This window comes from Myotis daubentonii, chromosome 1, assembly GCF_963259705.1.
Source record: "Myotis daubentonii chromosome 1, mMyoDau2.1, whole genome shotgun sequence".
NCBI lineage: Eukaryota > Metazoa > Chordata > Mammalia > Chiroptera > Vespertilionidae > Myotis > Myotis daubentonii.
Window position 1 is genome coordinate 205,001,449 of NC_081840.1, and position 16,682 is coordinate 205,018,130.

The following is a 16,682-nucleotide window of genomic DNA, read 5'->3' on the forward strand; positions in this document are numbered from 1 at the left end:
GAACAGGATTCCCTTAGGTAAGCCCCCCCCCATTGAGAACCCCACACTCGGGACGGATAGGACTCCACCAGGGTGCTACAGACCACCCTATAGAGGATAAGTAGGGTAAGAAGGTGGATAGTACAGAACTTAGATTGAGAAGATGTGCCATACTGAGTCCAAAGAAAGAAGACTCTGTATTGATTCTTAGATTGAGAAGATGTGCCATACTGAGTCCAAAGAAAGAAGACTCTGTATTGATCTTTAGATTAAGAAGATGTGCCATACTGAGTCTAAAGAAAAAAGACTCCGTATTGATCTTTTAACATATATGCTTGTTAGCAGAGGAATTAAGGTTACTCCCAGTCAGACAGAACATTTTATACAAGAAATACGTCCATGCTTTTCTGAGGAAGGAAAGGTGCCGGAAAGGTAAATGTAGAGGCATGGGAGAAGGTAGGCCCAAGGAGCCTTATCCTTAACCCCACTGCAGCCTTTCCACCCCGGGAAAGTGCAGGATTGGCAAGCTCTCCCTGGGGTGATAGATCAGGACTCAGGTAATAGCAGAAAGCGCCAATCCTACTCTTAAAATGGATACAAGAGAGCGTTTCAGGTTTTTCTTTTTTAATGCTTGCTTTTAAAAAAAAAAAAGGGGGAATTTGCCGGGAGCCAGTCCATGCTTGCTGTTTCAAGGGACCTGGCATATATGGCATACTGTTCTTAATATGTTTGCTCACCTTCTTGGCACTATGTGTTTTAACCAAGGTCTCTGAGAAAGGTTGTTTTCCCCAGGTAGGGATTTTCCCCTGAAGTTAGGGAGGGAATAAAACCCCTCAATTAAGTGCCAGGCGGGTAATTAAATCCCTTTAACTACGAACAATCATGCTTAAACTACATAATCTTTTCTCCCTGGAATGGAGATAAGAAACGCCCTAACCTTTGTAATAGAGATTGATAGGATTGAATCAACTGGTATAAATACAGTTGTAACAAGACAGAAACACTCAGAACTCAGGAGACAGAATTCAGAAGACAGAACCTACACGGAGCCTAGAGACAGAAGAACTTCACTGGCGAGAGCATGCCAGAGGATCCTGGACCGGGACTGGCCTCGGAGCCTAGAGACAGAGCCTAGCGGGAGAACATGGCAAGGGATCCTGGACTGAACCTGACTACAGAGATTGGCAGGAGAACCTGACTGGAACCTGGACACTGAACCTGACTGGAGAGCCTGGACAGAACCTGGCTGGAGAACCTAGCGAGGGAACATGGCTACAGAACCTCGCTGGAGATCCGAAGCAGAACCTCTCTGGAGATCCGGGCTGGAGATCCTGGCTAGGCTGCTGATCAACTGAACGCTGTCTCCGTGACATTCCTTCTTTGCCGACTCCGTCCACACGTTTGGGGACCCCTGGACCTGCTGGGGTTGGACCCCAGCAATTCATCTTTTAGCTAATGGTGGCAGGCAATTTAACCGACTTACCCACTGTTGTAATTATGATATATTGTATAGCTTATGATCTTGATTAGTATTCTTATTGAGTCTGTGTTTAAAAAAAAATACTCTTATATAGAAAATATAAAGAATTTCTGTAACTCAATAAGAAAAAGGCAACCTTAAGAAAACTGAGTAAATGAAACGAACAGGAAATCCATAAGAGAAAACTAGAGTATTTAATAAACATAAAGATTTGTTAAATTTCACTAGTTAACAGGGAAATCCAAATGGTAGCACTATGAAACATTTCACATCAAGCATCATAGCTAACATGAAGTATTCTCTTTACCCCCAGTTGTAAAGAATCAAGAAAGGTTATACATTGCTAGTGGGTATATACATGTATACACTTCTTAGGATTTAAATTTGACTATATCTTGTTATTTTGAAGATGCGCATGCAACACATCCCAGTAACCAAACTTATAATTTACTCTAGAGCAGTAGTGGGCATACTCCGGCCCATGGGCCAAATCCTGTCAGCTGCCTATTCTTGTGAACAAAGATGTGTGGGAACATACCACTCTCACCCATTTATGTGTTCCCTGTGGGGACTTTCACACAATAGCAGAATGGAATAGTTGTGAAACTGACCATATGGCTGCAAAGCCTAAAACATTTACTCTCTGTGCCATTATTGAAAAGTTTGCTGACCTTTGCTCTAGACTAACTGTTACACTTTTGTACTAAAATCATGGTGTAACAATTTTTATAGCAGTATTGTTTATAATAGTGACAAACTGGAAATAGAAAAATATTTAAGAGAAAGGAGTAAAATGAATATTGTGAAATATTCTTACAATAGAATATTGTGAAATTGCCTATGTAGCAGTGAAAATGAAAGTATGATGAGATGTATTGGCATGAATAAATCCGAACTATGTAAGTGAAAAAAAAGTGAGTGTCAGAAAAATATACACACTATGGTCCCATTTCTGTAAACGTTAAAAATGCGACACATGATACATAGCTGTGCATGGTAAATGGGTAAGTACATGTATGGGTGCGATACACCCCAAATTCGAGAAAATGATTTTCTTAGAGACTAAGGCAATGTGATTGAGATGAAATAAACAGGAGAGGGAAGGCTTCAATAACATCTGTGATGACATTTCTGCTGCTGATGGTTAAAAGGTATTTGTAACATTCTTTATACTCTCTTGTATGTCGGAAGACAAAGTAAAATAACACCAACATTTTAAAAGATGATTTCAATTGTGAAAAATTATTTGAGAAGGGGCATTCATGCAGTCCTAATCTTTAAAGAAAAAGCTCTTTCGGGCTCATTACTAAATGACCATACAAATGAAAGCCATGGCCCCTTTCTTGACAATTTGCATTCCCGTTGGGAGGCAGAGGAACAAATGTATAATCTTGCCATAATGGAATGCTTTATGAGTAATAAAGATAGCTAGAGACCTGACCATGTATTTCCAGTCATTCAAGGGACCGGGAGTGTGGTTGTGAGTAAAGCTCTTGGTTCGGGAGGATAAGGAATTTGCTCTATTTGAGGAGTGGTAAAGTGTGAGGATCATTAGAATTATCTAGAGAACAGCATGGATGTGCCTGGTGGTGGGAGAAAAAGGCTCAGAGCACACTGGATATGTTGGCATGGTTCAACTTCGTTCACTGTGAATGCTCAGAAGCAAATGGTGTTGCCCGGCTGGCGAGTCCCAGTGGTTGAGCATCGATCTGTGAACCAGGAGGTCAAGGTTTGATTCCCAGTCAGGGCACAGGCCTGGGGATGACCGGGTTATGGGCTGGATCCCCAGAGGCAGCCTATCAATGATGATCTTTCATCATTGATATTTTTATCTCTCCCTTTCCTTTCCTCTCTGAAATCAATAAAAATATAACAACAAAACAGGAAAACAAATGATGTTCTTGAATATTTTTTTAAAAAGATTGTCTAAAATTTACTGTTTGGAAAACTTATGTGTTTCTTATGTGGTATGTCTGTAGGAGATGATTGCTATAGCAGTGAGTTCTAAAACCAATAAAACATACCATCATTTTACAGAAATGGAAAAATGGAATTGGAAATTTTATAAGAAGATGTTAAATACATTATTTACCTGGAAAAGTAAATGTCATAGGGATTCACATTCTGTTTAATTTTAGGGAACCACAGTTGGAAAGGAACACCTGTGTAAAAACTGATCGTACCCAAGGACTCATTTCTTAATCTAGTTTTTTATTGTTGTTAATTGAATTTCATCTAACAGAATTAAACCTTTAAAACAATGACTAAACCATGGAGAGTGAGGTTCGTTTGATTATGAATTTTCCTCCTAAAAATTAGGAGCATAGCCCAGAGCCACTTTCATGACCTATTCATATGCCATTTCCCATGGCTCATACTTATTATCTCCATCCAGTCCATTGTTGAGGGATTGCTGAGAATCATTTCCTTTCATTTGCTTGATTAAAATGTGCACAAATGATTTGATATTTTCATAAGTATTTGACCGTTTTAATCTGTCCTTTTTAAACTATGTTTTTATTGAGCCTCCTATACACACCCCAATGGAGGACTGAACCTGCAACCAGGGTATGTGCCCTGACCGGAAATCATACTTATGACCTTTCATTGCACAGGAAAACCAGCAACCAACTGAGCCACACTGGCCATGGCTAATCTGTCTTTTTTTACACACACAGTCGTACTTGAGTGAAATTGCCAATTGCTGAAGCATTTATTTTCTTCCATGTGATAACTGTGACATTGTGGTCAAAGGACAGTTATTGAATTTCCAATCTCAAATGTGTAATTGAAAATTTTAATTATTTATCATGTGAGTATTTGCAAAAACATACATTGGTAATAATGACAGAAATGTGAACATCCAATAGATTGTCAGTATTAATCACAATTGTGAATTGTGTAGCTCATCTAAAATGTGTACATTCTATTATGCTGAGAAAGGCAGAGATAGAAAGTGAAAGGCAAGAAGGGAAGGAGGAAGAGGGAGAGAGGCAATGAAAGAGAGAGAGAAAAAAAGAGAGAGAAAGAAGGAGAGAAAGAGAGAGAGATTCAGCTAAAAAAATGCTGGAGAATGATAATAAAGGAATGGATCACAAACTGATCTGTATGAATAATTAATATTACATTTCAACCTGAAGGAGTTTAAGTGTAAATTATTTGTATTTACATACAAATACAGTAACTTACCAAATGCAAATAACCAATAACTTTCAAAGTCTTTTTATTACAACTGATTTCATAAAATAAACTTCCTTAAAATTGTTATCCCCTAATGCATTCTTGCTAACAATATGATATCTCACCATTTATTTTAGTATTTTATAAAATAAGATATTCTACCGTTTCTTTGGCAACAGAGATGATGACTCATACAGATCTGACAGTGCGTTTAATACTTGTTTCTTCTTCTTTTTTTTTTTGCTATGGAGAAGGCTCCCTGCTATTTCTTCCTTAAGATAAATGACAAAGCAATCCACCCAGACCCTGCCCCAAGCATGCCCCCTCTCCAAGTAGTTCTAAATTACAGGGTGAAGTAAAGCAGTTTGAACTGAGACCTTGTTCAACTGAAAAGACCAGATAAAGTATATTTATTTATTATCTCCGTAATAAAATGTAGTTAATTGTGTAAATACAAATACTGACAGTGGCAACATTTATTGATAAGAGAAAGGAAGGATCTTTCTGATTCAAAATTTACTTCTATCAATGTATCTTTCCCTCTTTTGAAACTATATTATTGGTTGGAGTTTTGTAGTCCTTGTATCTACATTTATTGTTTCCCTAAGAATGTTATTTTATATTTCAGGAGTATACAATAGATGTGTTCTTCCGACAAAAGTGGAAAGATGAAAGGTTAAAATTTAAAGGTCCTATGAATATCCTTCGACTTAACAATTTAATGGCTAGCAAAATCTGGACTCCAGACACCTTCTTTCACAATGGGAAAAAATCGGTAGCTCATAACATGACAATGCCCAATAAGCTTCTTAGAATCCAGGACGATGGGACACTGCTGTACACGATGAGGTATGTTTGTAGGTTTGCTGTGATGCCTTTAAATACTGAGTAATTCATGTATTAAAAAACTGGCTAACCTGGTTATCAAGGTCAACATTAGCACAAGCCAAACATTGTCATAATAGGTTATTGTAGTAGTTATAATATACTTTGTAATTGCATGCACATTAAAAAATAAACCTGGAATGATAGTTATGAGTTCGATTCTCATTTTAGCGTGTAAAATTTTAAGAATTGCCTTTACTATTAAGGATTAATTTTTGGCTCTTTATCTCTCACACTTCATTTTAATTAGGTACAGTATAAGAGCATGACTTCAATTTTTCTTTATACCAGCATATAATTTTATTTTTAATATCTCATTAGATAACCCATCAAAAAAGTTAAGTAATTTTTAAGCAAGCTTTTACTTCACTTAATATTTTGTTTCTCCTTATGAAGTTATTTTAAAGAAAACATATTTTTAAACTCAGTTTTTATTTACCAAAGCTTCGAAGCAAATTGAATACCTTAAACATATGTCTTAGATGGAGCCATATGAAATTGCCATTTTGTAAATCAATGTGTCATGTAACATCAATTTCACTGATTCAACCTTTAAAAAATTAGCTAAAGAAATATACAGATGTTGACACTATTATTCCATTTTTAACTATTCCCATGAATTCATCTTTTAAAATGTTGGTATTATGTAAGAAAGAAAATCATCACGAATCTAATACAATGATGTATATTCTAAAATTAAATGTTTAATAAAGTCTCTGAAGCATGGATGACGTTCGTGAGCATTACCCATAGACGGATGTGTCTTACAGGCATTTGATGTATTTATTATTGCATATGAAATGTTAAGTGGTAGATTTCAATTGTGAAAAATTATTTGAGAAGGGGCATTCATGCAGTCCTAATCTTTAAAGAAAAAGCTCCTTCGGGCTCATTACTAAATGACCATTACCTAAAATGAAAATGTTTTCTATTGTTTCCTCCTTTTTCTCTAAAATCTTGAAAAACAGAGGCAGTACTCCTGAGATTTTACACACTTTGATCATTCCTATGGATCAAACAATAATTGGAAATCTGGAGTTTAAACAAAATATAGAAAGATAACACACATAGTTTTGGAAACATTGCCTGGGGTTATTCTTAAATACTCTCTTAGAAGTATATAATCTATAATTAAATTGTTGATCACATTTGTTTTGCTCATTATAAGAGATTTTTCTGTATGTTTGATTTAGTTCATGTTTTATCTACTTTACCTTTGTGTGCCATGGAGTACTGAATAACTTTATTATAAATTTGCTGATTACTCTTTATTGTGATGAAGATACTGAAAAAAATTATATATAACATTCATAATTTAGCCAACAGTCTAGTCTCAACAAGCTATTTTTAGGAGATACATCTATATGTGCATCTGTACCTATTTCTATATTTATATTCATGAGTCTAAATATGATACTGATTCAAAGTTTATGTAATCTTGAGGGAAGTTCCTGCGAGCCAATATTGAATTCTTATATCAGTTTTGTTATATGGTTGTTGATGAGATGATGTGGAAGAAAATGACATTGTTTTCATTATAGATATTTTTTCATTTTTTCTCTAATATTTCAAATAGGAATGGTGAGGCTAATGGGAAAATAGCCTTTCACAATGCAAATATAACTTCTTTACTTTTTAACAAATCACAGACTAAAAAATGGTTAAGTATATTTGTACATAAATATTGTTACTTGAGCTCAGGTTTTGTATATGGCTAATGTCTTCTGCCAGATCATCTAAATGTGATAGAACAGAATCAGGTTTCAATGTTAATTAACCAAAGATGCTGTAATGAAAGTCCTACCTCATCATTAATTTTGTTGACAACAGTAAGGAGTGATTTATCCTGACTTGCCAACTTATTTAAACAAAGAGTGGGATTTTGACTTTTAGGCTTACAGTTCAAGCTGAATGTCCAATGCATTTGGAGGATTTTCCAATGGATGCTCATTCATGCCCTCTGAAATTTGGCAGCTGTAAGTATGGGATTGGAGTTACATTTTTTGGGTAAAAAATAGCAAGGATAGTCAGCTACACTGCTTAATGTTATAGTTTCTTCTCATATTATGCAATGCTTACTACTTGCCAGGTAGGATGCAGAATTAAAAGGCATGCTGATTTCCATCACAGAATTGGCTAACCCTATTGTACTTGTACTCCCAAATATCATTATATTTGAATCATGGTGTTTCATTATCATTTACATTATTGCTAATAAAAAATTATATGTCTGCCTAAGTATGTAAGCTAGGTTAGGAGCTCCTTGAAGATCAGGACTATGTCATTTACCTTATTTGCCAAATACTAGCACATTAAAAATGCAGCATCATTATAAAATGCTCCTGCACAGTAAAAGAAACCATCAACAAAATGAAAAGGAAGCCTACTGCATGGGAGAACATATTTGCCAATGATACATCTGATAAGGGGTTCATTTCCAAAATGTATAAGGAACTCATACAACTTAACAAAAGGAAGACAAATAATCCAATAAAAAAAATGGGCAAAGGACCTAAATAGACACTTGTCCAAAATGGACATAAAGAAGGCCAAGAGGCATATGAAAAAATGCTCAAAGTCCATGAAAATGCAAACTGAATGTTTCATTTTTGTCAACTAAGAATGAATGCTAAGGGATAGATTCTATTGTTTATTAAAGTAGTTATCAGCCTGTTGCAAATGGCAGGCACAGATGTTGGATCTATGCAATTATCTTTCTGCTTTCTAACTAATGGAAAGTGTTTTGTTTTTCTTTCTTTCTTATTTTCTTAAAATAAATTTGAAGGAGATGGTGTCGCTGGATTACTACATGCAGGCTCCTTCTGTGTACATAGAATATTTCAGAAATGGCTCTGTGCATTTGACCTTCTTTAGGTCACTGAGGTTATAGCTTGTATGTCAAGCAGAAGCATTTGCTCTCCCGGAATAATTGAAAAGAGGGAAGGTCAAGTCATCTCCCTAGGCCCATGAAGCATTCAGGGCAGGTTCAGGATCAATTCATGGACACTACTAAAGAGCCTCTCTCTGTGTGAATGTGTCCCATTGCATGACCTTTCCAGAAATTTTGCTCTTTCTGGCACCCCTATCTTTGCCCATCCAGGTTAGCTTTTGACTTTTCCTCCTCGTGAATAGAAATGCAGTTCTCTAACATGATTAAAAATATTTCTGACTGAGCAGTTGCCTTCTCCCCACAGACTGTACCAAGAAAAGGGAAGAATGAAGGCATGTATGAATGACAAAGCCTCTAATTATTTTGATGACCATAGTTTTGTGGAATAAGTTCAATTTTGTTTTTTTCTGTCCATTCCTACAAAAAGTGTCAGCTCTCAATTTTCTTTGAGAATCTCTTCTTTGTTTAACTACAAAGCCTTCCTTTATTGTCATGGAAACCACCACTTCAATCCTGGCATTTTTCCCAAAATTATTTAAGATAGTCAATCATGTTACACAACGTAAATATGATGTTGAAAAAACTCAGCAGATGTGGCGGAGGAAAACTCATTTGCATTGCATAAGTGGCATTAAAGAGAACATTTTCAAAAGCCTTGATACCAAAGAAAGAGTTTAGTCACGATGCAGTAATGCTGGAAGAAGGAAAGGCATTTTCAGTGGACAAGAAAGAGCTAGTAAGACACCAAATATAACTGAGGTGATGTTACCATTCTGACTATGAAATAAATACACCTGAAATTATTTTAAGTGAAAATAACAAACTCTTAGCAGTGTTTCTACAGAGTAGTGGAATAGTGCATGCTTGAGAATATGGTTGTCTGTATCTAGAAGCGATATGGGCAAAACATAGAGTTTGTAGTTAGGCATTCTCTGTTTAATTGTTCTTAGGTAGTTTTCTTCATGTTTATTTTTGACACAGTAAATAGTCTTTTATTTATCCTTGCCAATGGTAGGCACTTGATGCATAAATGTTAAAGGAATGAACACCAGAATGTGGACATAGACTCACAGGCCAACTTGAACCGTAAGATGTTGGCACAACAAATGTGGAAGAAGCAAGTCATGCCCTTTGCCTGTCTTGTTCCAAAGCCCCTTTGTTTTCCCCCCAAATGATGGGCTTTCTGGAACTTGATCATTGTTCTTAAGTAAAAGAAGCATCTTTTCTATAAGTTTATACTTTCGAATTCAGTTTTTCTCCCTATTGCCTCTTATTGTTATATATGCCCTCCCTGAATGGGCATCTCAGTGTATTCTGTGCATTAGCCCAAAATAAATGGAAAGTTGTCTTTTTGCACAAAAATTAATTAAAGACTATCTTGGGGTTTTGTTGGTTACCAACTACTAAGAATTAGTATGCATGCAATGTAAGATATACAGTAACACTAAAAATGAGTTATTTAACAGAATTAAATAAAATTATTTAAAGAAAATTTAGAGAAGGAATTTATAATGAAATTTGCAATATAAATTGTCTTTATCTCCTTTTATAGTTTCCTGAGAAACGTTGCTATGGCCTCCTGGTTTAGATGTGTGTTAGTGTACCAGGGAGTGCCTCTATTCCTCACTGCACAACTTTCTGCTATGTCTTCTGTCTCCAGACCCCAAATTAAAAACAAAAACAAAAACACCCACATATTTTTATACCACTAATGAAATAATCTCTTTTGTATAGAAGACATGGGAAGGATCAGTCATTTTCTTTAACAGATTATTGTGTTCCTATCCAGATTTTTATATTTAATAATAAATAACAATTAAAACATTATGAGCATATTCATTAATGTGGCAAGAATGAGTTGAAAACTTTTGTGTGTGCCAGGCATCGTACCAAGTGCTGAAAGTATAAATGTGAATCAGATAGAGTTCCTGCCCATCTATGTCTCACTAGGGTTTCATTTCCTCTTATTTATATTTAAGAGTAGCATCAGACTCAAAAGCAAAGTTACCATTACTTTTAAAAAAGTTTATAATTTATTAAGACTCACAACTATTTGAGTATTGTAAGACTTTCTGATATAAAGTAGTACAAGTGATGTGTCTTTGATTTATTAAATTATGTGCCATTTGAATTTTATTGAAAACAGGGCCATGATAATTTGCAAATGAATTGCTAGTTATCCACATTACTGATGTTACTTATCTAATCTTAGCAGTCATCAATGGTGAAATATTTAAAATTTAAAAAAAAATTGAACCTTAAAATAAGTAGAATTTATTCATATGTAAACTCTATAAATATATCTCTACTATTAAATACACTTATACATAAAGATATATATAGATATATAAAATCCTATTTCAAAAATTATGTAATATGATTTATTGTGAATGTAGATGAATACATGTACAATGAAATCAGTGTTTAACAGATATTAACATTTAGTAGCGACATTCAGAAAACTATTAAAAGACCACACTGAGATAAAGATTCAAACTTATATTCTTTTTACTGTTACTGAAGTTTAAATGCAAATGGATTTATTATCCCTAACTTTGGATCAAGGTGAGGACCACCACGTCCTGGATAGTTAGAGACAGAGATGTTGGCAGAGACAGCTGGTCCTTTCTCTCCCTTCATTGAGAATGTGAGCAGGGTGGTGAGTTTTGCTCAAGGTCTAGAAGCAATTGAAACAGCTGGTCCTTTCTCTCTGTTAATTGAGAATGTGACCATGGCACTGAGTTTTGCTCAAATACCAGAGGTGACTAATATTTCAAAACATTCTCAGGAGCAAAAGTGCATAGAATTTCTTCACAAGGTCAGTAGAGGAGCAAAAGTTATCTGTTTATTCAATTGTGGAGAGACTGTCTGCATAGAGAGCTCAGCTGCTCCCCCACCAGGACATACAGGAGCAGAGGAAATGCCAGGGTTATGGGACAGCTAAGATAAGGCATGCTGCCTGCCCTCCGGTTCTAGAGTCATCTCACTTATGCTAAATTCTTCCTTGGCCAAATAAAACAGGAAATTATACCTGGTCTGTATGTCTTGAGTCTTTTCTTACCAATCCATAACTTACCTGAAAGGCGATGAAAGTAGAGTCCAGTGAGATCTGGGTGTATAAATTAATTTTAAAATGAAAATGTTGCCCTAACTGGTTTGGCTCAGTGGATAGAGCATCAGCCTGTGGACTGAAGGGTCCCAGGTTGGATTCCGGTCAAGAGCATTTACCTTGGTTTTGGGCACATCCCCAGTAGGGGTTGTACAGGAGGCAGCTGATCAATGTTTATCTCTCATTGATGTTTCTAACTCTCTTTCCGTCTCCCTTCCTCTCTGTAAAAAAAAAAAAAAATCAATAAAATAAAATAATAAAATGAAAATGTTTTAAAAAGCATTTACAACTTGAGGAAATTATATCATTCTCATTTATTTTACATGTTTTGCAATAATCAGTCCTCATCTTTCTAATGAAATGCATTGTATCATGTATGATAGCTGTCATTTAATTCTTAATGAAATTAATTTATGTCTAGAAAGCAATATTATTTTGGATTATGATTGTCATTTCATGAGTGAGTGTTATTTCTAAACTAATTACCTGAGCCATGGCATTCATAATCTGTTTACCACAGTGACTTCTACCACCTTGAGACTATGGGAGATGTTTTTATTATCTCAAGGCCCACTGATTTTTGCAGATTCTAAAGATAAATGTGTTCTTTACCCCTCAAAATGGTTGCAAAGAAAATAGTCTCATGATCTTGTTTGTCTCTCTTTATTTGCTTCACACCCTTCATATTGAAGCTGTAAATTTCAAAGGCACGTTTTACCCTAAAAAATGTGATCTGTACATATCAAAAATGATTTATTTTAGTCAACAATTATTCTATGAAGTATACAACTTTTGATGTTGCACTTTACTGATGGTTCTTACTAAAATGATAAAACAGATCTTTTTTTCTGATCTCCTACAGATGCATATACAACCTCAGAGGTCACTTATATTTGGACTTACAATGCATCTGATTCAGTACAAGTTGCTCCTGATGGCTCCAGGTTAAATCAGTATGACCTGTTGGGCCAATCAATTGGGAAGGAGACAATTAAGTCCAGTACAGGTTAGTAAAATAAGTCTAAAGAAAAGTTACCATAGTTAAGAAAATTAATGGGTTAAAGTCGTTGGAAATGACCCAGTTTGTTTAAAATCTTTTGTTCTTGAGGTCCAAGAGCTAGCATTATAGATTGTGCATGTTGTTTTGTGTTGTTTTTTTTTTTTAGAAATTCAGAATCTCAGGCTTGATCCCTTATAAATTTAGGATCTGTATTTTAACAAGATTCCAAGGAGATTCCTTAGGTGTGCATTGAAGTTTGAGAAACACTCATCTAAAATATACTTCATATTAAAGAAGAGTGTATCTTCTCAGTCAAGTCAGTTTTACCTTCAAATAGCATTACCGCTCCCTTAGTGTTCCAATTCCTTTCCCTTTATTTTAGATATTTCAACTCTTGATTACCGATCACTACTGCTGGCCTATGTGAGGAAGCTGATGTGCTTTCTAAAGGCCACTCTCCTCTAGGAAAAGGCAGCTGTGTGGCTTAATGCACTTCCATCCAGCAGATGTAAAACCAGGGAGCAGGGAGGAAGGCAGTGAGGATGGGATAGAACTGACTGTAGAGAATGAGAGCAGAGAAACAACATTGAGAAAATCAGAATTGGTGACAGGGTCAGCAGTGGGAAATCTGGGCCAGAAGATCAGCCTTGGAGATGTGGCTAGCGATCAATCTTTTAAAAAACCAGAGAGACCTGAACTTGAGGTTGGTACCAGTGGGGATGAGGGACCTGAGAGCATTTATTAATCCTGTACTCCTTTGGTCAATAAGTATGACCTAGAGAGAAAAACAAATGCCATACCATACACATGCTGAGCAAGTTTCTTGGGAATATTAAAATCCTCTTTTAAATACTCTTGATGAGCTAAGGAGGCATTTAAAAATTATAAACTTCTCATGTCATATATGTGATAGAGGATTTTTTTCAAATCAGAGACTGTTCTTTCTCTAATCTGTTCCATTTCCAAAATGTGCGAACTATTGCCTATTCCAGTTCCTTAAACTTCTTACCTTATTTTTCTAGGTGAATATACCGTAATGACAGCTCATTTCCACTTGAAAAGAAAAATTGGGTATTTTGTGATTCAGACATATCTGCCTTGCATCATGACTGTCATTCTCTCCCAAGTGTCATTCTGGCTTAACAGAGAATCTGTGCCTGCAAGGACAGTATTTGGTGAGTGAATAACTACACGCTTCGCTGTACAGCACATGATGTTTCACTGCGTACTTTCAAAAGCATTCTCTCTCTTGGTACTCACACCAATAGTTTGTAGTGTGTGGGGCAGGGGGTATTTGCTTCATGTTACAGATGAGGAAACTGAGGCTCAGAAGGTAAATTACAGAGTCTTTGGTGCTCATCGATAATAATAAAACCATAATGTGCTAATTAGACCAAACATCTTTTCGTATGTCCTTCCAGACGACATACTGGACAAAGCCAGGGCGGGGAGGGAAGCCCAGGTCCTGGGTGCCAGAGGGAAGCCGGTGCTGGCAACCGGAGGAAGGAAGGCCTACTCTTGCACAAACTTTGTGCATTGGGCCTCTAGTAAGGAATATGAACAGTACTCAGATCTTCTGGAAGTACATTCAATCTACTTTCTGTTGAATCATTTTGCTTCTCAACATTTGTCTCTGTTAGTATAAAAGAATATTGTTAGAAGTTTTAACTTAGAGAAGAACACTAGCACATTTATAGACGCTATGTTTATTTTTTTGTTTGTTTTTAGATAAACAAAGATGATCTTAGGACTTTAAGTTAGAGACTGAAAGAGAGAAAGAGACTCATCTCATATACTACATTAGTGTGTTTACTTGCGTATTTAATTTTCTTTAAAAAAAATTTATGTATGTTTATATTTAGTCCACACCATATTTCCAAAAAGATGTGAGATACCTTAAAATGTATAAACAAGAGATTGTAAATACAGTTTTACATGATGCAAAGAAAACTAAAGGCCGAAAAGTAAAATAAAAGCAGAGATAGGTTATGTTGCCTGAAAGACTAGGCATAATTAACCAATATTACAGATGAGGGAACTGTGTTGAGGAGAGCTTAAATGAATGACCTTTCCAAGTAAGGTTAGGCTGAGACACAGATCTAAATTTCCTAACTTTTAGCCTAGCACTCCCTTCTGATGCACTAGATGCCAGGGCAGGAGAGACTCAGAGAAAGCAGGATGGTTCGTTGTAAGCTTTTTTGTCTTGAGGTTCAATTTCTTCTGCTGCTTGCTGGCTCCCCAGCGCCCCTGCCAGAGCTGATGCCATCATCCACTGCCCCACCTCATCCCCACTGAGTCTCATTAAGACTCGCTTCTTACATAGCATAGTCATTCTATGCTTTCATCATGAAAATCACCCAATTGGGTTTTTAGGTCCCTCAGGGACTAATTCTTGGCCAACTAAGGACCAGCTGAGGCAAATCATGGACCGAAGAACATAATTTTAGGGCATGATGTTCTGGCCTCAATAAAATAAAGATCCTTCTAATAACAGGCCTGTCTCTACCCAGAGTGGGCTGGGTGTGTGAGGGGAGGCATGGATGGGTAGCAGGCTGCCATCTCTGCAGCAGTTCCCACACGGGTTTTTTTTGGTTTGTTTTTTTAAAATGCATTTTTATTGATTTCAGAGAGGAAGGGAGAGGGAGATAGAAACATCAATGATGAGAGAGAATCATTGATTGGCTGCCTCCTGCAAACCCCACACTGGGCATCAAGCCGCTACCTGACCAGGAATAGAACTATAATCTCCTGGTTCATAGGTAGACGTTCAACCACTGTGCCAACACCCCCCTACTCCCCCTCCCGTCCTGGGCCTCATACAGGTTTGGTGCCCACTTGTCAGAGACAGGCTGGCCAGGGGTCTCCTTGGCCTCTACTGGTTGGATCAGATGTCTATGATCTGCTTCCAACACCTCCAGATTTTAGGGAGACTTTTGTATTGGTGTTTTCTCACAGACTTTTACTATGCATAAATATAACATAAGTAAATGGATATTAGCTTAAAAACCAATTAGGTACATTTACACAATGGACCACAACTCAGAGATACAAAAGGAAGAAATCCCACCACCTACAACAGCATGGATGGGTCTGAGAGCACCACACCAAGAGCAATAAGCCAGCAAGAGAGGGACAAGCCCCCCACGACCCCACTCATGCATGAGATCTAATGAACAAAACAAGCAATAAGGTCATTAAAGCTCTTTCCGTTCTATACCATAAAGTATTTCCCCCCTTATTATTAGACTTATCGTGGAAATGGCCATGCACTAGTAGATGCCTGTGGCAGTCAGGCCCCTGTGGCTGCCTCTCCAATAATTCCCAGCTGAGTCGTTGCCTCTGGCGATAGTAGCTCCTCTAAAGACAGTGCTGGATGGAGTTGCTGCCAGTCATGATAGAGGCTACCTCTCCCCACAGAAGCTGCCTGTCGAATAGTGTCTTCCTCTTGTGATGCTGGCTGCCTGGTATGATAGTGGCTGCCTCTCTCGTTGGTGCCTCTGATGATAGCTCATTGGTAGAGCCTTTGGCTGCAGATCAGGAGAGCTCCGGTTCAAATGTAATTTTCTTCATTTACACCAAGCAGGAAAATTCGGTGACTGCTCTTCGGATATATGAGCTAGGCTGAGCACATTTTGTGATAGGATAAATTACTTTTCTGTATTTGGATCACTCAGTCATTTACAAAAGTTTCACTGAGGATCTGCTGTGCCAGATACTGCACCAGGCCCTAGAGTGGAGGGCAGCAAGATAAGCAGAAAAGATAATGGCATGGCAAGTTGAAGGCACTGTAAAAGAGGCATGTGCAAATTGTTACAGAAAACAGCAGCTTAGATCTAGGAGAATTGATTCAGTAGCTGAGATAACATTTGAGCTAAATCTTAAAGGAAGAGTAGGAGATTCCCAGACAGATGAGCTGGGGCAAGAATCCTAAGCCAAAACTGATAGATTGTGTAATGACATGACATCAAGGAGTGAAAGAACATAGTGTGTTTGGTGACCGTGAGTTGTTTCAGTGTCCATGGAGATACATACAGATGGAAGTGTATAAGAAAGTGTGTAAGTCATGTCAATACAAGTTACCTTTATCTTATAAGCTATAGGAAACCACCATAAATAGTGTTTTGAGAAGATAGACATGTGTAAAACTCTTAGAACAATC

General features: G+C 36.9%; 1 protein-coding gene across 2 annotated transcripts in view; it reads left to right on the forward strand.

The window, feature by feature from the left end:
• GABRA2 (gamma-aminobutyric acid type A receptor subunit alpha2) overlaps nucleotides 1–16,682 on the forward strand; it is a 107,334-nt gene that overhangs the window by 60,823 nt on the left and 29,829 nt on the right. For both annotated transcript variants that reach the window (XM_059671986.1, XM_059671975.1), the window contains exons 4-7: nucleotides 5,268–5,488; nucleotides 7,418–7,500; nucleotides 12,386–12,529; nucleotides 13,546–13,698. In XM_059671986.1, coding sequence (XP_059527969.1) covers nucleotides 5,268–5,488; nucleotides 7,418–7,500; nucleotides 12,386–12,529; nucleotides 13,546–13,698 — 601 coding nt within the window. The remainder of the gene's footprint in view (nucleotides 1–5,267; nucleotides 5,489–7,417; nucleotides 7,501–12,385; nucleotides 12,530–13,545; nucleotides 13,699–16,682) is intronic.